The sequence below is a fragment of the Hemiscyllium ocellatum genome, chromosome 13, assembly GCF_020745735.1.
Source record: "Hemiscyllium ocellatum isolate sHemOce1 chromosome 13, sHemOce1.pat.X.cur, whole genome shotgun sequence".
Taxonomy (NCBI): domain Eukaryota; kingdom Metazoa; phylum Chordata; class Chondrichthyes; order Orectolobiformes; family Hemiscylliidae; genus Hemiscyllium; species Hemiscyllium ocellatum.
This window is the reverse complement of record NC_083413.1, coordinates 27380217-27407464: the sequence shown is the minus strand read 5'-3', so window position 1 is coordinate 27407464 and position 27248 is coordinate 27380217. Positions and strand designations below refer to the sequence as shown.

Genomic DNA, 27248 nt, shown 5'->3' with positions numbered 1-27248 from the left:
TTTGAAGGCAATAATATAAACACAAGTTTATTTCATTTGCAAAGGGGGTCATGAAATCTGAAAATATTGTACAAATAAGAGTATATGTTTCTCGACTCAAGACTTGGTGAGGCACCTTAACAGGTAACATTGTATAATTGTATACCACAAATATGGTCCTGCAGAGTTAGCAACATATCGGTGATCCACTGTGCCTCCAGTCCAGAATGTATCCAATTGTTTCAAGCATTGGGTCAGCCAAAGGCACAAAACTGCACACTCTGTCTATTCTCAAATATTTGGATGAATATGCTTCTGTTGGTTCTTATTAAATATTGAATTTCAGATTTCACAACATACACTTACCAGAACAAATATTTCTCTTTTGCAGCTTGTCCAGAAGGCTATTATGGGAAAGATTGTAGGATGCTTTGTCCATGTGGTGAAGAAGGTCGATGTGACCCAGTGACAGGAATGTGTCACTGTTGGCCTGGTACAATGGGCTCTACCTGCCAGAAAGGTACAGTTAAGTGATTTATTCTAAAATCCAAATCATATTCACAATACAAATGTAACTTTTGATATATCTGAATTGAGAAGAGATTGTGAGATTCAATTTACAAAACCTAGGATCATGAACTGTGCAAGGCCCATAACACAGATTCATTTATTTATAGTTGAGCAGTTACGTAATAGTTAATTTGATCATTTTGAATTGCTACTTGATACATCACACAAAAGTCAATAGATCAGAAAAATTTCCATTTGCCACCCAAATATTTTACCATGAAAAAAACTCAACAAGGGGCTATCTTAATAATATGAGTGCTTTAGAATATTAACAGAGCCTTCAGATTTGTCAGTTTTATAAAAACACATTTCTACGTTAGTGAAAGGAGTGCCTGCTTGAATTCCCATCTAAATTTATTCGACTAATCAATGTTAGGTTCGAGATGGTTTATGCTCACCAGTACAGGAACTCACTTAAACTGAGAAAACTCTAAGATAATTTTAAAATTTAGCAAGAGGTGAAACAAATTCTGCACTGATGATATAAGGGAGGCATCTATTGGACATGAGGTATGATATTCTGACTGATACTGAATTACCTAGAAAACGCTTGCATGACAACCTGCCAGCTCAGTGAGCAAACCAACAACTGCATCCACACCCAAGCTACAAGTCTTCACAAAATCCTGAAAAATTAACTACTCCTATCTGGTAGGTTTTAATGACACTGTTTAACACAGTTTAGAACAATTGTTGCTGATTGACCAGTTTAATTTGCTGTTGTTTTGATTCAGTGTGTCCACAGGGAAGTTATGGACGAGGCTGTTTGGAGAGTTGTGCCTGTCAGAATGATGGTATCTGTAATCCAAAAGATGGGACATGCTCTTGTGGACTTGGATGGACAGGTCGCCATTGTGAAAAAGGTATCTTCACTCATTAAAGATGCACATCTATTTTGGCAGATTCTATATTTAAGCGACATATGAACTAAGACAGTGGATGAATGACAATAAATATTGTTGTAACCATGTCAATGATTTAGATAAATACTGGACATTTGAGGAAGAAATGAATGGTGAATGATTCTGTATGAGTCTATAATAAAGGAGTCATCAACAGTGCATGAGATATAATGTAGAATGTTAAAGCAAGAGCTGCCAAATATCTCACTGAACATTAGGATGAATGTGAGGTAGAGGTATATTGTAACATTTTACAAAGAAGAACTATAATGTAAATCAGTTTGTTGTATTGAAGTAAATCTTATATATTTAAGAGTGTCATAATATCAGGTATGATTTATTTCAGAATACTAAAATCGGGGGAGGAATGAAATATTAGTTTACACTGACTAAAATGAAACTTGAAAAGAGCAACAATGGTGTTGACCCATCGACTCTGTGCTCGGTGAAGTGTGGATAAGAAGGGAAGGCATTTTCCCTCAAATGCCTCACATCATTTAATTTAGAACATAGAACATAGAATGTTACAGAACAGTACAGGCCCTTTGGCCCACGATGTTGAGCCGACCTACGAAATTAATCCGATGTCCATCTAACCTACACAATTCCATTATTATCCATATTTGTCCAATGGGTAAAAAAATGAGGTCTGCAGATGCTGGAGATCACAGCTGAAAATGTGTTGCTGGTTAAAGCACAGCAGGTTAGGCAGCATCCAAGGAACAGGAAATTCGACGTTTCGGGCATAAGCCCTTCATCCTGATGAAGGGCTTATGCCCGAAACGCCGAATTTCCTGTTCCTTGGATGCTGCCTAACCTGCTGTGCTTTAACCAGCAACACATTTTCAGCATATTTGTCCAATGCCCATTTAAATGCCCTTAACATTTCTGAGTCTACTACTGTTGCAGGCAGGTCATTCTGAGTAAAGAAACTATCCCTGATATCTGTCCTAAATCTATCAACCCTCAATTTAAAGCTATGTCCCCTTCATCATCTGAAGAAAAAGGCTCTCACTGTCCACCCTATCTAAGCCTCTGATTCTCTAATACGCCTTGATGAAGACACATCTCAACCTTCTTCTCTCCAACGAAAACAGCCTCAGTTCCCTCAGCCTTTCCTCATAATACCTTCCTTCCATACCAGGCAACATCCTCGTAAATTTCCTCTGAACCCTTTCCAAAGCTTCCACATCCTTCCCATAATGCGGTGACCAGAACGACACGCAATACTCCAGGTGCAACCTTACCAGTGTCTTGTACAGCTGAAGCGTGACCGTGTGACTCCGAAACTTAATCCCCCTACCAATAAATGCCAACACACCTGTTGCCTTTTTAACAACCCTATCAACCTGGGTGGCAACTTTCAGGGATTTATGCACCTGAACACCAAGATCTTTCTATTCATCTACACTGCCAAGAATTTTACCATTTGCCCAGTACTCTGCATTCCTGTTATTTCTAATTGCACTGATTTACACTTATTTTTGTCATTGATTACATAGTGATACCACCAAATTTACAGGAGCCATTGGCAGCACAGCTCTTAATGAAGGAAGGATGCTGGGAGTGAAGGGTGGCTGGTGCTGGGAGTGGGGGGAGTGGTGCTGGGAGTGGAGGGGGAATGCTGGTGGGAGTAGGAGGGGAAATGGTGCTAGGAGTGGAAGGGGGGAATGGTTCTGGGATTTAGGGGGGGTCATGGTGCTGGGAGTGGAGGTAGGGCTTCAGGAATAGTGTGTGCAGATGGGAATGCTCAAAGGTTTGGGATGTTGGGCGAAGTAGGAATGGGGAGAGGAATAGGAACCGTGGAAGTCATGGAGAGTGTGAGGTGACAAGTGAACTCCTGGTATTGTGACTGATACATTTGAGAGGAGAATGTTTTCTGTTCTGGGGAATGTATAAAAGATTGTGACAAAATATTTCGTGAAAGATTTTCTTTTGTATCTCAGCTTGTCCTGAGGGGAAATATGGAGCCAACTGCCAGCTGGACTGTTTGTGCTGGAATAATGGAAGGTGCGATCGGTTTACTGGCAGCTGTCAATGTCTGGATGGTTTCTTTGGCCCTTTGTGTGAACACAGTAAGTTGCTTAATATTTTACACAATCATCACCTAACAATCAAACAACATGCATAAAACTTGGCAGTGGCTTGTTTGAGACTTGGTAACTTGGGTGATCTGGTGAGGCTGGGGCTATCTCAAGTCTGCATATTGATGGAAAAATAACTGGAATCTTTTTACAGAGTGTTTTAAGGTTCATGTGGCTTTTATAGTGTAAACAGATGTTAGCAGTTTGTCACCTTGTTAATTATTTCCCAGAATGCTGTGAATCATTAGTTCACGGTTTAAACTCACATTCCCTTCAGTACTTTGATCATCAAAGTCAATTTTATTTCAACCAAATAGCTGGCTGTGACCAATCCTCCTGCCTGATTGGAATCAATACACAGCTGTTGCCATGCAGCACGTTGCTCCTAAACAGAGTTTATTGAGTCAGTCGTATGTGGAATTCCTTCAGGAAACAGGGTAGAGACTGGTGTGAGAATTTTTAAATTGTTAGTGGGTGCGTTATTTTTACCTGTGTAATTCATCGCTTTGTTTCCTAGCTTGTCCTCTGGGGTTTCATGGTTTAGTCTGTGCGCGCTCCTGTGACTGTAAGCATGGTGCAGCTTGTGAACCTAGCACTGGCCAATGCATCTGTCCACCTGGTTACCATGGTGATTACTGCGAGAAAGGTAATGTCACTTGTGGCTTTTTTCTCCAACATTGTTGCCATTTCACTATCGTTTAGATTATGAAATAGAGTTTGATGATTGTCAATGGGTCCACATAGCCTGTAATGCAATGGATGGGTTTCAAATATTTTCTTTGTGTTCATTTATATGATATGAGTTTTGCTGATTAGACCAGCAGTTATTGCCAGTCCCTAAATGTCCAGCGGGCAACTAAGAATCAACTGCATTGCTTTTGCTCTGGAGTCACATGTAGGCCAAATTTGGTAAGGATAGCACTTTCCTTCTCTAAAAGACAAGGGTGAACCAGATGGAATTTTCTGACAGTCAACAACAGTTTCGTAGTCATTATTAAACTCTTAATTCCAGATTTTTATTAACTTCAAACTCCACCAAATGTCATGGCAGGATTTGCACATTTGTCCCCACAATATTACCTGGTACCCTGGATTAATCTTCCAGCGATAATACACCAAATCTATTACTATCACTCAAATCTGTAGAATAAATCTCGCAGAGAGTTGCAAGGAACAATTTAAGTATCGTTTTTCTATTTAGACTTGTACCTGGTGCATGAGACATAGGTTAGAATCTGCCTGAGGAACTGTGACTGCGATTATAATGGAGAGAAATTTTCATTTGGGCAGTTATCTGAATAAGAAGATGCACAGACCTTTGTGGATCCCACTATTTGCCAGGTTTCACAATGGTTTCAGTGGTGGTTCCTGTTAAGATGTGTGATCTGTTCCACAAGATTACTACTTAAACAGATTTCATATCCTAAGAGTAATGAATACATGGTAGTGAAAATTATTCAAGAGTTGAGCTGAATTGCAGACCCAAAATTTATGGTTAAATTGGTAAAACATTGCCTCTACATCAGAACACGAAGTGTTTCGGTCCCATACCTGGTCTTGAGTGCAAAAGTAAAGACTGGCACGCCAGTGAATGTATCAAGGAGATGCTGTGAGATACAATCTTTCAGATGAGACATTAAACCAATGCCCCATCAGCACACTCAGCTGGATGTAAAAGATAATTTGGCACCCTTCTTGAAGAAGAGCTGGAGAGTTACTGCTGACATCCTGCCCCAATATTTGTCCCTCAATCAGCAACACAAAATGATTATCTGGTTGTTATCGCATTGCTATTTGTGGAAATTTGGAACCCATAGGTTGGCTTTTCTGTGTCCTATATAATTTTAGTGACTAAATCATAGAGTCATTGAGATGTACAACATGAAAATAGATTATTTGGTCCAACTTGTTCACGCCAACCAGATATCCTAAACTCATCACGTTCCATTTGCCAATAATTGGTTCATATCTCTCTAAACCTTTCCTATTCATATACCCATCCAGGTTCCTTTTAAACTAGCCTCCACCACTTCCTCTGGCAACTCATTCCATACATGTACTATCCTCTGCATGAAAAAGTTTCCCCTTAGTTCCATTTCAAATCTTTAAACTCCCACCTTAAATGTATGCCCTCTAGTTTTGGACTCCCCTATTCTGGGAAAAAGACTTTGGCTACTCATCTTGTCCATGTCTCTCATGATTTTATAAGTAGCTATTAGGAGACCCCCTCAGCCTCTGAGGCTCCATGAAAAATAACCCAAACCCATTCAGCCTCTCTCTTTAGCTCAAACCTTCCAACCCTGACAACATTCTTGTAAATCTTTTCTGAATCGTTTCAAGTTTCACAACACCTCTCCGATAGCAGGGAGACAGAATTGAATGTGGGATTCCAAAAATGGTCTAACCAATATCTTGTACAGCAACAACATGCCCTCCCAACTCCTATAATCAATGCACCAGTAAAGGGAAGTATACCAAGTGCCTTCTTCACTATCCTGTCTACCTGGGACTCTACTTTCAAGGAACTATGAACTTGCACTCCAAGATCTCTCTGTTCGGCAACACTCCCAGGACCTGACCATGAAGTTTATAAGTCCTGCCTTGATTTGCCTCATCAAACACACTTAAAAAAAAATACTTTAAAGCTGTAATGCACTTTGGGACATCCTGTGGTCATGAAATGCACTCCATGAATCTAAGTCTTTCTGTTTTAAACAGTAAACTAGATATAGTATTTTGTGCAATCTTTTTACCATTGTTGTATTTCTCTAACATATGATTACACATAACCTTGATCTGTTCATATTTATATATGAACACAGACAAGCACAGAAAACAAATATTGAATGCATTGGAGGCCTGTGACAACATTATAAACACTAATGGCAGCATGGCAGCTCAGTGGTTAGCACTGCTGCCCCTCAGCACCAGGGATCCGGGTTCGATTCCAGCCTTGGGCCACTGTCTGTGTGGAGTTTACACATTCATCCTGTGTCTGCGTGGGTTTCCTCCCATAATCCAAAGATGTGCAGGTTAGGTAAATTGACCATGCTAAATTGCCCATATTGTGTGTAGGTTAGGTGCATTAATCAGGCATAAAATATAAGAGTGGTAGGATAGGGGAATGGGTCTGGGTGGGTTAGTCTATGGAGGATTGGTGTGGATTTGTTGGACCAAAGGGCTAGTTTCCACACTGTAGGAATTCTATGATTCTAAGTAATATCTCTCATTGAACTTTGTTTGGGATAGGTGAAATTTATTTATTTCTTTTTGAAGAGTGAATGATGAATCCGTATTTCAAATGCCTCCCACGAATGTTCAATCTCCAGAGATGACAGTGTGTGACTGGGAAGAGTTAGTGTGGCACAGTTGAGTCTTCCTCCCTGTTTTAGGTGTTAACATGTGAACCTTGCTTTGTTATATGTTAGCTTGTGAAGCTGGACGCTTTGGGGAGCGATGTCAGGAGATATGCGATTGTGAAGGCCTCACACCATGCCATCCAGTTACAGGAAAGTGCCTTTGTCCACCAGGTAGAACTGGAGACCGATGTGATCGTGGTAATCTTTTTATCCTGTCTATTCCATTTTTTTGTAATCTGTTTTTGCACAGATAAAATACATGACTGCAGTAATTGAGTATTCATTATTTTAAATAATGTGGATGCAGTCTGGCAGCTGTAATTGTAGAATGTTTGGGAGTGGAGCTGTGATCTGTTGAAAGTGCTTGTCAGCCTTTCTGGATCATGTTGGACTCCTATTCCCAGGACTCATTAGCTCTCATTTTTGCTTTCCTACCCAGAGGGTTCAAAATTGTATTCCAACAATAAGATGTAAATCTAGGTTTTGCAAGAACTCTGAACTGGAATGGTAGACTGTTAGACTGTTATTCACTGTGCTTAAATGGTGGAGTGGTGAATGTGGGAAGTTTCATTTAATAGATCATTTCTTAGGAGTGTCATTCTTGTTTGAGAAATACCAGCATTGCTTATCATTCAGGGAATTTTAATGTAGATTGAAATTGAGACCATCATTAACAAATAAAAGCAGTGATACTTCATTGGCTGACATTCAAGAGGAACCATACTTGAATTTTGGATGCACCTGATTGGTAATTTCACAAATATAAATTGGATCTCCCTTCAGTCCTACATATGTGTAATTTGATTCTCACTTAATCTCAGTCTGGCAGATTAACTGAGCATTAATTGACACCTTCTAACAGAATCTCTGTTTTTCTGATGAGACGTCACTGTCTGTTCATAACAGAGTAACATTGAAAAGTAGGAAATCACACAACACCTGGTTATAGTCCAACAGGGTTATTTGGAAGCACTAGCTTTTGGAGCACTGCTCCTTCATCAGACAACCACCTGATGAAGAAGCAGTGCTCCGAAAGCTAGTGCTTCCAAATAAAGTTGTTGGATTATAACCTGGCGTAGTGTGATTTTTAACTTTGTACGCCCTGGTCCAACACCAGCATCTCCCAATCAATGAAAAGTAGTACAGAGAAGTTTCTAATCCTCTGAACAGATTAACCTTTCTTGTTGTTAAAAAAAAGCATTCTAGTTGTTGTAATGTAGATAAGAAATTGAATTTTTGAACAAATGAAGTTTCATGTGTTGATTCTGAAAGTAGTTTGATATTTTGTTGTTTTCTCAGAATGCCGAATAAATCAATTTGGGCCTAACTGTTCCTTGACTTGCAATTGTGCTAACAAGGCACACTGCAATTCCCGCAATGGAAGCTGTGTGTGCTCCTTCCAGTGGATGGGTCCAACTTGTGAAGAAGGTATAGTCATGACCTGCTTTAACATGACAATAATTCAACCATTACTATCAAAAACAAATTCACAGAGTCAATTCAGGACAATCCTCCTCCCTGTGAATGAATTTTAAAAACTTTTAAGACCTTTCTGTTCACAAACTGATACGAGATCAAAACAATTTCAAAATAATTCACTCGTGATTGATTACTTTGGGATAGCCTGAAAATAATATATGGTGCTATTGAAATGCAACTTACTCCTTTCAAGAACTACCCTGTTGGTATTAGGGTAAGAAAAAAAGATCAAGTTGTTATAAAAGTATATTAACACTGAGGGCGCATTGGCTTTACACCAGGGAAAACAGTTGAAAATAGCTGAAAACAAAGGATTTGGTTGTTTTAAACATCATTGTAATTGTATCTGATCATCATTTAATATGAATTGTGTAAGAAAAAAGTTGCATGCTTTGAAGCCAAGAACATTTTTCATCATCAAAGGGTTAGCTGATTACAAATTCTTTAGTTGTCATTTTGAAGTAGTCTAGTAGCTATGGATCTGGAATATAAATAACAAAAAGCCTTTCCTACTTCTATTCAGGTGGTCCTTCACTGTCTCTGATTCCTCATGAGCGTGCTCAGCCAGAAGAACATCATCTGCAAAGAACTTTCTATCGCTCATAGTTTGATCCCAGTTTCAGGTTTTGGGAGAAGCAATGGGATTTGTTTACAGCTGAAGAGTTCCTCAACAAATCAGGAAATGTTATGAACTCTTGAGTAACAGCCCAGAATTTATCCAAGTGACCCCAAAGGATAACCAAAGGCTTTGTACTTAAATTCAGTAATCATATGACATCCTGTGACCATTTCAACATTCTGATTCTAGCCTAGAGCAATTTAAGCTCCGATGAAGAATGTTGTGAGCATGTGCAATTTTGAGAATTGGTCAGCTCTTGGTGCTTTGAGATACTTCTATTCATGGGAAGATCATAAATCTCATACAAAGACAAAAAGAGAGATTCCAATAATTAATCATAAGGAGCTCCAGAAGCTTAATACTGTTGCAATAAAGGGTTCATGAACATATGTTACATTAACAACATTTTTAGATTAAAGTGTTTAAATTGATTCACAGACACTAGCCAATTCTATGCACGTTTTGACGTCATCTCATTCATTATTTTGGAATGCCATTGAATCCTAGTCTCATTTACGTATATTGGTTTATTTGTCACCTCATTTGCAATCATGCCTTTGTTATTGTAATATGTTAATTAATAATATGTTCAATAATTTTCAAACATTTTGAGAATATTACCAAAAAGTTGCCATATCTATTTGAAGCTTGATTTCATCACATATAAGCACAATCCAGTCTGGAGATATCAATGGTTGGACTAAAACTGTGAATGTGCCCATGGCTACCTAATTCCATATTTCATTCTGCTGAGAGAGCAGTGGAAAAGGACAGATATTTGATCTTTCAATAAATAAGAAACATAGTCACCAAGAGAAATACACTTGAAGGAATACACTAAGAGCCCTGAAAAATGTTTGTACCCTAAACAGTTACTGACACCATACAGTCCTTTGAAGCAGGTTTTCATTTGTGCATAAAGTGATCTTTTGTTTTTCAGTGACTCTCCTCTTAACCTGTCGCAGCAGCATTTTGTTTCTGCTCTCTGATATTCCAGAATGCAGATCCACATTGTTTCTTTTTAAAATGTTGTATATTATCCTGTTCCCTTTATAGTTAATGGTTTCATTTTGTAACAAATTCTAAGGTCAATGATAGATAGAAGCAACTGCAATCTTGCAATGAAAAAGGAAGGCTAAAATCTATACTTATGGGATTTTCATAATTACTTCAATTTTGCTGTCTGAAAGCTTAAAATTCCCCAGATCGAGAGGGAATCCACATTCCATCATATTGCAGGATATACTGTGAATAGTTAGTCTCCTCTAAGTTAGCAGTTGTGACTATGAGCACTTTGCCTCAGCAGGCAATCACCATAACCACTTTTATTGATTTGAAGTGACTGAACGTTTAAAGATTCCCCACCTCAAGGATACATATATACCTCATTTCTAGAGCTGTTGTAGCACAGTGGTAGTGCCTTTACCTCTATGCTTAGGAGGTCTGGTTTCATGTCTCACCTGCTCCAGAGGTGTGTAATAACTTCATTGATCAGATTGATCATAAAATTTCTACACATCATTCCAAACACTAGGCCAACAGGCTTCCTGATCAATGTCAACAACTTGTGAAATTTCAGCTGGGGTAATCCAGTTCCAGCATTTAAGGGGTGCTCCCACAGAATTTTCTGCAGTTAAAAAATTACTGAGATCTCTGAACACAGGGAGAGGATATATGCAGCAATCTCTATGCAAATCGCTGGTACCCTGCAGCAAGTGTAAAGTTGAATTGGCATGTTGACTAAACATCATGTATAAAATATGGAAATGCATGAGCTGGATCAGGGTTTTTTGGATATTTCATAAAATATTGTACTTTTTTGTTATAGCCTCCTGCAAGAATTGAGATCTGTTGTATTAGTAATTTGATACACCTGAATATTTGTTTTGAATAACTGCTTTATTATTTAGAATCCCATTCATAGAATACCTTTGATCCTTCCAGTAGAAAACTAGCATAACCACAAGAAGCCACTCATCATTTTTGTTGAATTTCTCGTACCGTGCAGTACCAAACACAATTGTTCAGCTATATTCTAAACAACTTGTGCAGAGATGTTATTATGTACCTCTGGAGCAGGTGAGACTTGAACCCTGGTGGACAATGAAATGATGTTAGATATGGTGAAGATAGAGGAATGCAGAAGAGCGCTGTGCATAAGATAAATATCTGCTGAAGGCCTCAAACAGTAACAATCAATATATATTATCCTTCAATTACATTCTCATCTCCCCAATAACCTGGTTGCCTTTGTAGAATATTTGATCCTTTCAGGACACACACCAAAATTTTACAACATCTGCCAAAAAAAAATTGAAGTGAGGGGAGTGGTTAAGCATCACTTAGAAATATTGGAAAACTCCAAAGATCAAATTAGCAGGATGGCATGGCAGCAAACATTCGAGTACGATGCAAAATGGGCAAACAACTGTCAAACAAACACTAACTCTGGTAATGCACTCCACACATTTACATCCCATTACATAAAGATTTATTCAGCTCTGTTTCTTCAAGCTCTGATATTTAAGTGTGTGTTCTCTTCATATACTCAGCAATCACTAGGAAATACATCTTTCTATATACTGCTTCATTATGTTCTACGAAATCACTTCATAATCTCCTTTGTGCTTAAAAAATTTGTACCTTCAAATCTAAAACAGGAAGTGCTGGAGAGACTCAGCAGATCGGGCAGTATCTGAGGAGAGAATGATGTTTCTCTCCAGAGATGCTGCCCGACCTGCTGAGTTTCTCCAGCACTTACTGTTTTGTTTCAGATCCCCAACATCTGCAGTTCATTGTTTTATTTCTAAAAAATTATCTAACAGTCTTAATTATTGGTTTATACGTAAGTAACATTGCATCTCAACTTTTATATTCTAAACTACTCTTCATAAAATTCAATATTTAGTTGTGTTTATAATGCTTTCATCCATGTGAGGTGTCTCTTTTGATATCTTGTGGACCTGAACACAACCCATCCGCCGAATCCCTTTTCTAATCTTAGTCACAACTTTTTTTCTCATTTTTAGAATATTAATTATTTATACTATTAACAAAAACATAGCACCTCATATTTTCTGAACTCAATTCAATCTACCGCATTTTTGTCCATTCCATTGTCATAAAAATGTCTCCCGCAGCTTCCTTTGATCTTCAAAATTTATGTACTCTGCCTATTTTTTAGCTCTGTACTGAAACCATGGTTAACCAAAGAAGCTTGAGCACCAAAGATTCCAGGACATCTCTACCTCCTGCCAACCATTCTGAGAAACAACTCTCTGTTTATTTCTTTTTAATCTGATTTCAATTCCTACACTTTTCTTATTCCCATATCTTTTAATCTTTCCCAGTTACCTCCCTGTAAAAGGTGCTCTGAAATTCTAAGTATAACAGCTTCATTGTGCATGGCAGATAAGTGTATTGATTAGAAGTGTATACTGATTGTGCTTTGATAAGGGGAAATGCATTTCTAAATAACTGGTAAATATACAAGGTGTAGATACTAAATGTATCCAGCACAACCACTGAGTCACTGATTCACCCCTAATTTTCAAAGCGTATTACAAATGATTGTGCTAAACATTTCTATTTCATCCACGAGACTGCCAGGAGCTCATTTGTCTGTGTATATTCTTACTTTGATGAAATATTAGATCATTTGTTTATGCATTGATATTTTGAGAGAATCCACATGAGTAATGTCAGCAACACAATTATTTGAATCAGAATACTTGACCCTCCTGGTTATTTCCAACCTTTAGGATTGTACCTCCTGGCTTGACTGGAAGCTGGCGCAGAGTTCATTTCTTGACAGTGTTCCTTTGGCACTATGGAAAATTCCAAAAATAATGTATGACCCAACTGCTAGACACTCAAGCAAGTCTTCTGTACAACAACCTATTTTATTTATCTGTGTTAAATCCTTTAGATTGTATTTGAGTTGTATTAATGTCTGTACTGTGTATGCTTGTTTGTTTTATAAAATCATTTGACTGTAAATGTGTGCTGTACTTGAAATATTAACATGGAAATTGGTTTACTCAGTTATGGGAGTACACCATAAAGAGAGCTTGTGATACCAGGAGGGTAGTACCATCTATTATTTGCTCTTTATTTATATTTTGTGGGAATTTGATTCTGATTAGATCTTGCATTCAAATATTAAAAGCTACCAAGATTATCAAATCCAGTATTGGATTAAGAAGTCCAAGCGTCTAACAAAGTCTGGAATAATGCATTTGCCTTTTACTATATTTAGCATTGTCATGTTAATATTCGTGTTTCCAAATTATGATAGTGACATCTAGTGGCAACTTAATTATATTTCACTATTTAACTTTTAATCGGTCTGCACATTTGTAACAGGAATAGTTGTGGAGAATGAGGGATCACGGAATTGAAAATGTTGCCATATCCTGATATACTGACTCGCTGTTTGCTTCTCAACCTGTCACCCTCAAACTCACCACCTACCTACTGCTCACTGCTGCCTTCTTGACTCTCCTGACTCTCCCAGTCACCACTTCGCTCCCACTGATTGACCCTCCACCTTTGGCGGTAGTTTACAACTTCAAGCAAGTGAAAAGCCAGTGGTATCACACTAGTCTCCCATTGCTGCAACCCCCTCCCCATTTTCTTTTGCACTGTCTTCAATGAAAGGCAAAATTAGGCAGGGTGAATAAACCTCATGGTGGGCGCTGATGATTCAATCCTAGAATTCTTTCTTCCCTGCCAAAGGTGAATGTTATTGCAAAGTTATCTCAGAATTCTGTAATGTTATTGTTTCAATTGAATAACGCATTTCCAAGCATATTCTGTGTTGAACTTGGTGCTATTTTTATACACAATTTATAAATAAAGTTACAACTCCTCTTTTCAAAAACATTGAACAATTTTGTCAATTCCTTGACTTTTACTAGGCACACAGACAGTTATTCCCCTCCCATATTCAACCTAAGTGAACCAAAGTTTTCAAATATGATCCAAAAGAAGGAATGTCAGATTTATATTTGTATAGTGTCTCTCATGATCTCAGAACATTTGAGTGATTCGCAGCCAATGAGACACTATGGAAGTGTAGACATTGTTGTAATGTAGGAAACATAGTGACCAATTTGTGCTCAGTAAGCGTCATGGTGGCTCAGTGGTCAGCACTGCTGCCTCACAGCACCAGTGATCTGGGTTTGATCCTACCCTTGGGAGATTGTCCGTGTGGAGTTTATATGTTCTCCCCATATCTGCGTGGATTTCCTTCCAAAGTCCAAAGATGTGCAGGCTAGGATTGGCCATGCTAAATTGTGTTCAGGGATGTGCAGAGTTACAGGGATAGGGAAGGGACAGGTCGAGTGGGATGCTGTTCAGACGGTCAGTGTGGACCTGTTGGGGTGAATGGCCTGTTTCCAATTTGTAGGGATTCTATGAAGCTTCCAAAAACAAAGTGGTCTTAGAGATGTTGATTGATGGGTGCATTTTAGCGAAAACCGCGGGGCAAACTTCTCTGCTGCTTCTCAAAATAGTCCCATGAAATCCTTTACATGCATTTAAGAGGACAGAGAGATCCTTTGAAACCTAATATCTCAAACAGTTCTCTTTCAGTATCGCATCGATGTCTGGTATAGTAAGATCCATACACAATTGAACAGCAACAGGTTTTGTAGAACATAACTATTTACAAAGGATGGTAAGCGAGGACATGTTATCTGGCTTAAAGACAGAGAATGCTGAGATTACTCAGCAGGTTTAGGAGCATCTGGAGTGAGAAGCAGAATTAACATTTCAAGTCCTGAAATTCTATTCTGAAAAAAAGTCCTGTCAGACTTGAAATATTAACTCGATTTCTCTCTCCACAGATGCTGCCAGACCTACTGAGTTTCTCACAGCATTATCTGTGTTTGTTTCAGATTCCCAACCCTGCCCACAGTATTTTGCCTTTATTCTGAATATCTATCCAGAATAGGAAAGTTGAGAGCTAGCTGGTTATCTTTCTCATCAGACTGATCAACGTCATCTGGGCAGAACACAGAAAATCTGAAAAACAAGAAACTTATTGAAGTAAATTTTCCTCCAATCTGGTAACTGGCTCAGCCTGTACCATATTCTAACTCCAGCTAACGACTGCAGTCACGCCACCTACTCCCTGCTCTTTGCTCATCATGCTACAAAACCACAAACTGCATCCAATCATAAGTATATATATCTGGCAGATTTTAGGTTCAGAAACAAAAAAAGTACAAAATTACACTTCACAGTGTGCAGGAAATGATTCATAAACATTTATTGCATTAGTGAAAAAAGTGATGTACATACTTTTCCAACTTCGAACTCTTGATTTTCTAGTTCAAGGATATCACAGGACACTGATTATTGTTCAGTTTGGGCTTATGCTGACAGCTGAGTTCAGATCTTCTTATATTAGCCATGAGAATATCACAGGTTTAATTTACATAATGTAAGACATACATAATACCGTCTACATCCAATATCTTTCTGCAGAATATGTGCAAATTTGTTAAGCTCTGGAAACTAAATTTTGCTTGAATTTACATAGGTACTTCAGCAGCCCTTGCTATAAAAAAATCAATATATCATTTATCCTTGGATATATCCCATACCCTTTGTATTTGACACATTTTTAAAATCCATGCACATTATGTTAACATCTAATGTGAGCATTATGCTGTAAGGAGACTGCAGTGTAACTAATGCATGTATTGCAATACAGGAATTGAGATGCTGGTGCATCTGCAGTTGAAGACACTGAGCCATATAACAGGAACTTAGATAAGTAACTCAGAAATGGAGTGTGGTAAAAAATAAAACAATTGGTTGACCTGAATATCTAAAAGGTCAACTTACAAATTATTTCTCGAATATGAGCAATTTGAGAATATGATAGCATCATGTAATTCCTACAGTGTGGAAAAAGGACATTCAGCCAATCAAGTCTGCACCAACCATCCGAACAGCATCCCACCCAGACCCAGCCCTCTTCCCCCACATTTACTGTGGCTAATCCATCTAAGTCTGCAATCCCTGGATATTATGGGGCAATTTGATTTGGCAAATCTGCCTGACCTGCACATCTCTGGACAATAGGAGGAAACCGCAGCACCCAATAGAAACCCACACGGACATGGAGAGAATGTGAAAACCTCAGACAGTCAACCAAGGCTAGAATCAAACCCAGGTCCCTGGCGCTGTGAGGTAACAGTGCTAATCACTAAGCCACCATGGTGGTGTATATGAACTTCAAAACAAGTCATGCAGTAGAGTTGCTTTGCAGTAGACAAAAGGAAACTTACAATTAAGCCAAGAGAAAAAGCTGGTCATTCTAGTTGATCACTGATGTTGCAGCTTAAAGATGAATCTGACATAGTTAACATGTGTGATCTAAAATGCTGTGCTGCAACTTTATATGTTGTGAACACTAAGTGGCAGCAATTCATTGAAAGTAATCTTTCTTGGGTGAATTGTTCATGAATAGAGGAGGTCCCATCATGTCCTCTGTCCTCCCACATGTAATACTTGTCACTTTCTAGTTTCAATGGGAACTACATTTTGGACATCCTTTGTTGTCTGTCCTTCCTTATCCAAGCCATACCCCAGAACTCTACTTCTGAATTTTCAGGTGCATTTTTATTCTTATCCCAGGAATGCTACTCCAATGGTCATCATCACCATCACCACTCCTTTGCTTCCCAGCCCAAATTATCTGAATAAAGCTTTCTTTCATTATTAATGCTGACTTTCTTACATCCTTTTCCTTCCCTTGTGGCCGTTGCACATCATTCACCTGTCTTCTACTCCTTAAACATTTTCTCCTAATTTTCTTGAGGTGCATACAAGAATATTCAAGGAAGAGAGAGTGGAAGTTCCAGAGGCACTTGCAATTATCTTTGAGTTTTCTCTGGGTTCAGGTTTAATGCTGGACGACTAGAGAACTGTAAACATTATACCCTTGCTCAACAAAAGTTGTAATGATCAGTCAACTTCAATGGTGGGAAAACTTTAAGTAACAATTATTTTGGATAGAACAAATAGCCATGTGGAAACATGAGAATTGATTCAGGACAGTCAACATAATCTATTTCAGGGAAAATCATGTCTATCTAATTTTCTAGAGAGTTAACACAAACAGAGAGAACTGATGAGGGAAAAGATCATGAGTATGTGGTCTGCCAAAAAATGTTCGATCCAATGACACAAAACAGACTTGTCACGAAAATTATACACCATGAAATAAAAGGGACAGTAGTAGTGTGGATACAACATTGGCTGGTGGGAGGGGGTGTAACAGAGCATTAGTTAATAGGTACTTCTGGAAGAAGGTTTGTTGTGGAGTTCCCCAGATGTCAGTACTGGGACCTTGCTTTTCCTGATATATGCATGCAAAACCTGGGAGAATTGTAAAATGTGAGGTGAACAGTATAGAACTTCAAAACGATAATGACACATTGGGGTGCAGTGGGCAGATGAAGTTCAATGTGGAAAAGTGTGAGGCGATACACTTTGGAACAAAGAACCTAGAGAAACAGTACAAGATAAAGAGCATGCAGAAAGAGAGAATCCTGAGTGTACATATATTTAAGTCATTAAAGATGGCAGGGTAAACAAAGAGATTTATTAATTAAGTATTCATTAATTAATAAATTATTATTAATAGGCTTTATTAATAGAGGCTTAGCTTACAAGAGCAATGGCGTTATGACAAACATTTAGAAGTTGGAGTATGATGTACAGTTTTTGGCACACCACAGGAGAGTATGAGTGACCTGCAAAGAGTACAGAAGGCATTTATGAAAATAATCATTTAAGAGTCAACCACATTACTGTAGGTCTAGATCACATGTAAAGTCAGCAGGTTTCCTTTCCTAAAGACCATTCGTGTGGTTTTTATCATGGTTACTATTAGGTACGGTAACTCCTTTATATTACTCCTGGTAATTCCTATAGAAAACCCCTACTGGTACGGTGCAGAGGATTTACCAAAGATATTCTATATCATTCACATGCCAGCCCTCTTATAGTTTTCCCCCCAATAACCCCTATCGATTGCCCCCAGTAACTCTTATAGATGACTGCAGTAAATCCTGTAGATTATCACAGGTAGCCCCTTTAAAATACCAGCCACCCAGTAATGCCCTAATATCTCCAATAACCTCTGTAGAATATGGCATAGTAACTCTGATGGAGTATCCCAGTAACAATTATACATTACACTCAGCTCAGCAAGCTCCCAAGGATTAAACCCAGCAGTTCCTATAAACTAAACCTGGTCATTCTCAAGTAACTCTTAAAGATTACCTTCAATAATTCCTAAAAGTTATCCCTCAATCCAGTAATCCCTACAGAATACCCTAATTACTTCCATAGTAATTCCTAAAACATGCCTTTGTTACCCTAGAAATTGACTCAATAAATCCTAGATATTAAATCAGATAACTTCGTGTTGATTACTTTATATATTACATAAAGTTATATATCACTCTTACGACTTACTTCAGTTACCCTTACCTCCCAGTAATACTGATAGAATATCTCCTGTAACCCTGATAGGATCCCCCAGTAATTCATATAGATCACGCCAATATCTCACATAGATTATCCCTAGTAACTCTTAAAGATATCCCTTTTGTCTCACCTAGGTTAATCCTGGCATGCGCTGCAGAATGGTAACTGATAACTCTTGTGTAGTATCCCTGGCAGTGCCGAGACTTTACTGTCCGAACCTTCTATTGACTGCCCTGGATAATTCCGGTAGATTACCCAGCCCTGTTACTGTAGTCAGGGAGCCGCAGTAGCTGCTTTGAGTTTCTTCAACCTGGGCATAGGTGATTTCCTTTAACATCCAATCCCTGCGTTCCTCGCCCTTCCGATTATCCAATCCGAGCCTTATGGTCGAATGACCAACCAGAACACAGAAAGGCGGCCAATCAGCACAGGTAAGCTCAGGTGAACAGGGAGTTCCCGAGAAAGCCCCCCTGACCATTAATTGGGATAATCTTACATTTATTTAGAGATGGTTAATTGCGTTGCTGCGTGAAGCGCAGTAATGGGGTTTTTATTAGATTTCTGAGCTGTATCTGTAGCCTTTGATCTGTACATCTGTAGCCTCCCAGATGTCAGTCTGGTTTCCTGGATGGTCAGTGCTATCGGTTGCAGGAGTAAAAGGCGAATCCAGTTCGGAGTGATATCCAGTTCCTGGCTGCAATCTCCAGGAGGTGGGGCTGTGTCTTACCCAGGTAGGACAGACCAATGTTTGTTTCTGCGATTTAACAGCCTTTCTCGGAAAATATTGTTTCCCTTTTGGGGGCGGGGACACCAAAATGTTTTGCATTAAGTTTTTTTTTTAAGTAAAATCATTTCCTTGTGTGTACGTGTATGGAAGGGTGGTATTGGAGATAACAGCAACTTGAAATCTTCAGTTTAAATCTGAATTGCTGGCGTTTCCTCTTTAAAGAATTTCAGTGATGTCAGTATCAATCTTCCCATGATCCGGAAGGTTTCCTTTTAAGGGGATAAACGTCAATTTGATTCCGGCGGAGTGGAATCGTTCAGCGCTGGAGATTTCTATGGAAGACTCATACTGGGACTTGAAATCTTAACTCTGTTTGTTTGTCTCTCCCACGAATACTGCCAGATCTGCTGAGTTTCTGATAACGAAATATGAAGGAACAAATTAATTTGCTAACATCTAAGTGGTTTCAGAGTACAGTGTAGTGCCTGCACAGGGCTGGATTTACTCTTAATTTCTCCCTGGTTCTCTCCTCACACACTTGAACTTCTTGAAGAGCCTTCTACCAGAAATCTAGGAGAGGTTGATCGAATGAACAGAGTCTGAACCAGGCAGATTCAGATCAAATCAGATACTAGAAGTCAAGATTTGATTTATCTGTTCTGTCTCACAGTCATGGGCTGAATCTTGAATGTTTTGTGGCTAAGTTAATGTGTTGTTGAGTTTCATGGAGGGTTTCTGTCATTGTGACGTCTCCTGTTTTCCTCTTGGATCTTACTAAAGCCAACCTTTGTTAACTGTGCACTCCAACCACTGGCATGCTTGTTGTCTGGTTCTTGCCCTTCTATACCATTCACTGTACTCAGAACAACTACTCACTGTTGGAAAATTGTCGGTGCCACCTTTTTAAGAGGCTGTTATGCACCCAGACAGGCAATATTTGTTGAGAGTTGCTCTGCACAGTTCTGGTCACCTCCCCAGATGTGGCACAGAAGAGAAAGTTGGTGCTCTACTCTATGAGCAGGAAACTAGAGGTGATCAATGACTTTTTGACTCCGCCACTGTAAGTGCCACTGTCTTCTTTTTGATGCCTCACACTCTCTTTTTGCCTCCGTGTCCAGATTCATGCCCTACCACACTCTCTCGATTACCTGCGACATCTTCCTTCACTTGCTGTTGCCTACCTGAAAGCACTAACCTTGCATGCCCTCTGTGCTGCCTATTCACTCGCTTGGGATACTTCTCTGTTCCACAAATGAAAGTAATGGCTGTGCCACTCACTTTTATCTTCATTAATACCTGTCCCCACTTGTTTCAGAAGGAAAGCTGCCATTAACAGGACAGAATGAGCCAACACAGCTGCTGTGCTATCTCATACTTGTTTCTTCCTCTGTTTTGAGGAGAGGACCTGACTTTAACTGCCACAGGTTGATAGCTGGCTGGCTGACCGACTGACTCTATCCAAGCCCCTGGAATGACATAAGGCTGCTGTTGACTGACTGTGCTAGGACTCTCTGACTGAAGGCTACTCCCTTTGACTAAGGCTTGTTGACAACCATAAGCCTCCTGCTTGTGTACCTGTGCTAAGTAGTGCATTAATAAAGCAGGACAGTGAGCCTGGTATCTCTGGCTGAGGGGAAAGATGCAAAAGAGTAAGGCAGTGATGTACCCTGGTCAAGTCTGTGAGCTGGGGGCATGACCTTGCAACATTAAATGCTGTTACTGTCTGAGATTCAGCATTGAAATGCAGTCACTTGGGTGACTGCAAACTTCACACAGGCACATTTCCCCCTTTGTGTGTGTTTCCTCAGGGTGCTCTAGTTTCCTCCCACAGTCCAACAATGTGCAGGTTTAGTGGATTGGACCTGCTAAATTACTCAGTGTCTAAGGATATACAGGCTAGGTGGATTAGCCATGGGAAATGCAGGGTTATATGGATATGGTGGGGGAGTGGGTCTGGGTGGGATCCCCTTCAGAGGGTCGGTGAGGGCTTGATGGGCTTGATTGTCCTACTTCCACACTGTGTAGGGATTCTATGATGTGGAATGGAGATACACCTTTTGAATTGTACAGGCTGGCATATTTGTATGCCACTGTCTGTCACCACATGGCTGGTGCGCATGGACCATGCCTTGAGATGTTGGTGTCTAGTGTCCAACTTGGAAGTCCTTTTGAGCAAGTTGTAAGCTGAAATTGCTTGTCATCCTCGTTGACTTCCATATTAAGAATTCTCTATTTGATTTGGTCATAGCTAGTGGTACCATAAAAATCTGAGGCAAGATGCACTTTTCACAAGGTAATTGAGGCACAATAATCCTCCTTAATAAACACTGCTGCCCAGTGAGAATCTTACTTCAGTGCCCAAACTTAGTTGAAAGATGCAGCAAGTTGTTCCTGACATCAAGATAGGCTTCGCCTGACTTTTCATGTGATTCTGCCACATTTGATACCACAACCCACATTGTTCAGGTCTCCCTAAAATTCTGCCCAACAAGAGTCTATTAACAGTTGAAAGCTTCAGAAGTGAAATTCCATGGAGTTGGTTCAGTGTCTGAAAAATGAGAGAAAGTAAAGAAGATCTGTTATAAAATTAAAAGGACTATTTTAGACTAATATGGACAGATGTTAACTTTCTGTGAGGTGTTGAGACTAGTACTGTACAAGTTGAGGAACTACAAACCATTCATGGTAGTTGAATGGGAGGAAGACGATAAAATGCAGTGTTCATTCAGCTTATGGAGGCAAGACAGATGTTGGGCAATTTTAAATTTTAAATTTCTCATTCTCTGTGCTGTTGTGCTCGCTTGAAGTTATTGTCCAAGTCTCTGTGCAGTAGCCTTATTGTCACTTACAGAAAGTTTTGCCCCATTGTGTCCTGATTTTAATGTTCAGTTGTTTGACCTCTGGCACATGTATAAAGACATTTATTAAGAAAGTACAAATATTTAAAGATAATACTGTTAATATTCAGTGTTTGAGTCTGTCCCTGCATTAACTCATCAGCCATGTATCCCTACCCACACACCCCCTTCCCAAACTCAATAATTTCATAACTGTCTGGACTCTCATCATACTGACCTGGAAGGTTCTGATTTCTAAATACCACTTAGCCAAACACTAAGTATTGACATTGTCCTTAAGGCGCAAAGAATTTTTGTCAGGTCTCAAAGGAACTCCAGGGATTCAGCTCCTGTTTACTATCCTTTTGGTTTATGAGAAATAAGTCTGTATGGATATGAGTGAGACAAGATGAACAGTTGGCTGTGATGTTCTGTTCACACTATTATTCAGCAGATACTGAATTTGGATGAAGTTATGCAAGAAGGAGAGCTGTTTGAGCGATGCATAAAGACATAGGAGTAACACAGTGGAGAATGTAAAACAGCACTTTAATTATAGAAATACAAGTCACAATATGGAAACGGATCACCCAATCTATCAGTATATCTTCAACAAATATTTCTAATTGCATTCACCATGCTCCCAATTCCCTGCACTTCTGTCTCAATCTTTCATCCTTGATTGGGGAATGGATGAGAGTGAATGACTTCCTTCAGGGGAGAAGCTGAAGACAGATGATTCGGGGGGATTTAGTCGATGTACTCAACTTTGTATTGAGTCTTGATTTTAAAGAGAGTGAAATTTACCTGTGGCAGTAGATTATGCCAATTTTAAAAAAAAAACCCAAAAAGACTTGAGACAATAAATATTTGGATCTAAGTACAAGTTATAACCCTATGCATTTACCCCTTTTGCAACCTCTGTTTCTCCTGACTCTTTACAACTCATTTTGCCCATCTTTCATGGGCCTTTGATTATTGTAGCATTGATCTTTGAAATTGCTGCTGCTTGTAAAAATAGGGTATCACATTTAACATAATCTAACAGGCTAGGCTTAACATTAAGCCAAATGTTCATGACACATCACTGTACTGTACAGTTTATCAGAATAGCAAGAATGTGAAGCAGGATTTGTGACTGCTGATTTGGGTAAGTGAATGTGCTGCTTTTGCTATCAAGTTCAGGAGGAGTGAGACTGGAAAGAGCAATAAGTGATAGTCATTTCAAAAGAGGTTTTAAAATAGTACAAAGTAGAATTTTAAAAATCATTTAGGAAGTTTAACTCCTCAAGGGATGATCTGCCTGGACAAGCATCAGGGGGAGTTTAGTAGATGTGAATTTCAATGTGTAAGATTGTTGTTTTTAGTACACTTAGACATACTGCGGACTGAACACTTCACACCTCTGTTGTAAAAAAGACAAATGTTATGTTGCATTCTCCCATCCCCAATTGATTTGAAACTAAATTTCTTGATCTCCTCGAAATAACCCTCAACAATCTTGTCTGACCTTCCACGGACTACTGTTTAGTCATTTCCCAGTCTACTTGGAAGGGTAAGGTATCTCAAAAAATTAAGGTACAGGTGAAATTAGCTGTTTTATGCTGGAATCATGCAGCATGAGTGGTGTTCTCTGATAAACAAAATGTTGCCATTAAACTAAAAAAGATACTGCTTGCAGCACAAGTAAATGTGGTATATTAATTTCAGTACCAGACTAATAACAGGTATGTCACCTGGAAGTTCAAAACACTGGTAGATCATTTCAAGCAGTACACCCTTCCTTCAGTTGTTCACAACTGTCAGAGCACTGACCATAAATGACCAGATAAAAGCACAACAGTGGTGATGCTGGAAATCTGAAGCAAACACGTAGGATGCTGGAGAAAATTAGCAGGTCTGACAGCATCTCTGGAGACTGATTCAGTTAACATTTTGAGACTAGTGTGACTCTCTTTGGGCCCTGCTTGGAGTATCGTGTCCAACATTAGATGTAATTCTGAATTTGCATAACATTTAATAAGTAGTCTGGTTGCGCTAAGCATTATATCAGCCAGTCATTTAAAGATGTCAGTTAGGGTTATAGCATGGGCTACTTAAAGCCATGTACACTCTCATCAATGGGGCCCTGTCCTTTGCAAACGGAACACATCCACACATTTTGCTGCCTTCAACTAAAAGAGCTTGAGGGGGCAGTCTTTCCCTGCTGTGTTCCCAATGGTGGTGTTGTGACCAATTGAAATTGAATTACCTGTCTCAAATTTAATTGCATGGCAGCACCTCTAGTCAGTAAGAATTTGTTTGCCTACTAACCGATCCCATCCTAATGCAGCTCAATGTTGCATTCCCTTTGAGACTTGATGTTCTTGAGATGCTGTCCTGATGAGTGCAAAATGAAGAGCTTTGACAGCATGTAATTTTTTTTTTAAACAAGTCTCAAGTTTTTCGTCTTGCCAAGTGACGTTGGTGCTGTAGAAAATGCAAACTGTTGTGAAAGTAATGAATGATATTGACCATTAAATTATGCTGTAATGATAAATATTTTTCTGGTTTAAGGGAGGAATAGCGTGGCCCAGGATGAGTTTATTTCAACAAAAAATGGAGACTTCAGGTATTGTATGATTATTTTGTAGATAAAATAGGACTAGCTTAATAGCTCTTTTAAGGACCTGCGAAGGCATGATGAACTGAATGGTCTCCTTCTGAATTGTTTGATTTTGTAATTTGAAATATTCTCTAAAGATCATATATGTTGTCCTGATAAATGTGATGCATTTTGGGATATTCTAATAAAGGAAGAAATAAGTCCCTAGGGAGTATGGAGGAACAAAGGGACCTTGGTGTACTAGTCCATGGATCCCTTATGGTGTCAGCATGGGTAGATAGGAATATGGGATGGTGGTCTTCATTAGCTGGGGTGTAGAATTTATGAGCTGGATAGTCTTGTTGCAACTTTATCTAAAGGGCCCCTTAGCTTTGCTTGTAGCAGTACAGAGAAAAGTCATTTAGATTGATCCCGAGTGTGAAGGGATTTTCTTATGAGGAAAAGTTGAATAGGCTGGGCCTGTACCTTTTGGATTTTAGAACAGGAAGTTATTATTGAACCAAGTAGGATTCTTAAGGGGCATGACAGACTAGATATTGAGGCTTTCTCCCTTAGAGTCTCGAACCAGAGTGCATAATTTCAGAGTAAGGGGTCATGCATTAAGACAGAAATGAGGAATTTCTTCTAAGGGTGGTATATCTGTCATTAAGTATATTTAATGCTGTAATAGATTTTAATCAGTAAGTGAATTACAGAGTTTGGGATAAAGACAGGAAAGTGTCACTCTTTATAATTTCGATCATTTTCTCATTGAATGGCAGAGCTGTCTAGCTGGGCTGAATGGCCTCCTTCTGCTCCTACACCTTATAGTAAAACAGGACATGGGCCAGAAGAATTGGCAGATGTCTTGTGGATGGAATTTAATAGAAGAGAAGCTTGGTGGGGGGGGATGTATTTGGCAGAAGGCATTGGGAGAGGCAGCATTGAGTTGATGTGATAGTTCTAAAGATGGTGCAGGAGTCGAGGAACATTTACATACAACCTGGAGGATGGCAGGACGTTTTGAGACAGTAGTTTGCAAAGAATCTGAAACCTGGACTTCATGACCAAAACTTTGAAGTACAAAAGCACGAACATTATGCTGAATCTATTAAACTGGTTAGGCCACAGCGAGAGTATTGCTTTCAATTTCATCAGTGCATTTCAGGAATGATGCACGAATCCTTGAGAGGGTACAGAGATTTGTTACTTACCAGTGATAAGTATGCCTGAGTTAGAAAAACTGGTGACATTCTCCCCAAAGCAAAGACACTTGAGGAAAGGTTTGATGGAGGTGTACAACATTGAAGACAAATTTAAAGAAGGTAAACCAAATAAAAGTTGCAAATGAAAAGTGTGGGCATGAGATGAGAGAGCTCATATGAACTGGGTGAGCTGAGTGGTTTCCTGTGCTGCCATGACTGAGTCAAAAGCATTGGCTTCCCAAATTTTTGTCCCTCTTGAAGAAATTGTTTTTTTTTTCCAAAGGTTATGGTCTGTGCATTCATATTGAAAATCCCAATAGCAACCTCCTCCCTGCTGCTATTCTTTGAGCATAGATATTTACTGTTGAAGTTCAATTGAAGGGGACTAGATGAGTGTGTCTGTTTCCTTTACTTTAGTAAAGGAAAGGGTTGGTATATACAGCAGGGCAAGAGTTCTAGTTGGGGAGAAAGGCAATTAAAATGTAAGGCAAGAATTAGGATGGGGAAGGAAATTGCAGGGGATGGGCAACAATTGAAATGTGAAGCTTGTTCAAAGAGCAGCTACTGCGTGTCCTTTATAAGTATGTAGCTGTCAGGCAGGGAGGAAGTGGTCGAGCAAGAGAACTGTGGTTTACTAGAGAAGTTGAATCTCTTCTTCAAGAGGAAGGAAGAAGCTTATGTAAAGATGAGACATGAAAGCTGAGTTAGGGCGCTTAAGTTACAAATTAACCAGAAGGACTAAAGAGAGAGCTATGAAGAGCCAGGAGAGGACATGAGAAGTCTTTGGCAGTTAGGATCAAGGAAAACCCTAAAGCTTTCTATAGATATGTCAGGAATAAAAGAATGACTAGAGTAGCTTAGGGCCAGTCAAGTTCAGTAGTGGAAAGTTGTGTGTGGCGTCCAAGGAAATAAGAGCGGCGCTAAATGAATTTTTTTTTAATTGTCTTTTTCCTGTGTTAATACTAATGTTGTCGAGGAGAATACTGATATACAGGCTATTTGACTAGATGGGGTTAAGGTTCACAAAGAGGAGGCACTAACAATTCTGGGGAGAGTGAAAATAGCTAAGTACCCTGGGCTGGATGGGATTTATCCCAGTATTCTCTTGCCTTTGGCATTGCCGTTGACTTTGATCTTTTATGTCATCATTGTCTATAGGAATAGTGCCAGAAGGCTGGAGGATAGCAAATGTTGCTCCTTTCTTCAAAGATAGTAGAGGCAACCCTAATAATTATAACCAGTGAGCCTTACTTGGGTTGTGGGTAAAGTGTTGGAAAGGATTATGAGAGAGAGGATTTATAATCATCTAGAAAAGGAATAACTTGATTGGGAATAGTCAACGTGGTTTTGTGAAGGGTAGCTCATGCCTCACAAACCTTGAGTTCTTTGAGAA

General features: G+C 39.2%; 2 protein-coding genes and 1 long non-coding RNA gene across 5 annotated transcripts in view; 2 read left to right on the top strand and 1 right to left on the bottom strand.

The window, feature by feature from the left end:
• The window catches only part of LOC132821829 (multiple epidermal growth factor-like domains protein 6), a 297188-nt gene extending 287792 nt beyond the window's left edge, over positions 1 to 9396 (top strand). Inside the window, exons 32-38 of the mRNA XM_060834673.1 lie at positions 371 to 499; positions 1284 to 1412; positions 3398 to 3526; positions 4053 to 4181; positions 6964 to 7092; positions 8194 to 8322; positions 8897 to 9396. Coding sequence (XP_060690656.1) covers positions 371 to 499; positions 1284 to 1412; positions 3398 to 3526; positions 4053 to 4181; positions 6964 to 7092; positions 8194 to 8322; positions 8897 to 8979 — 857 coding nt within the window. The 3' untranslated portion in view covers positions 8980 to 9396. The remainder of the gene's footprint in view (positions 1 to 370; positions 500 to 1283; positions 1413 to 3397; positions 3527 to 4052; positions 4182 to 6963; positions 7093 to 8193; positions 8323 to 8896) is intronic.
• Positions 369 to 18733, bottom strand: LOC132821830 (uncharacterized). The gene is made up of 3 exons (XR_009645359.1): positions 18633 to 18733; positions 12748 to 12819; positions 369 to 488 (listed from the first exon to the last, which is right to left on the bottom strand). It is a non-coding gene; the product is annotated as an uncharacterized LOC132821830 (long non-coding RNA).
• Positions 18734 to 18938: 205 nt separating this feature from the next.
• lrrc31 (leucine rich repeat containing 31) overlaps positions 18939 to 27248 on the top strand; it is a 46390-nt gene continuing 38080 nt past the window's right edge. For 2 of the 3 annotated variants that reach the window (XM_060834081.1, XM_060834079.1), the window contains exon 1: positions 18939 to 19233. In XM_060834081.1, coding sequence (XP_060690064.1) covers positions 19131 to 19233 — 103 coding nt within the window. In that variant the 5' untranslated portion in view covers positions 18939 to 19130. Of the gene's footprint in view, positions 19234 to 24622; positions 24678 to 27248 lie in introns of all 3 variants that reach the window. The other variant, XM_060834080.1, reaches the window with a different exon arrangement.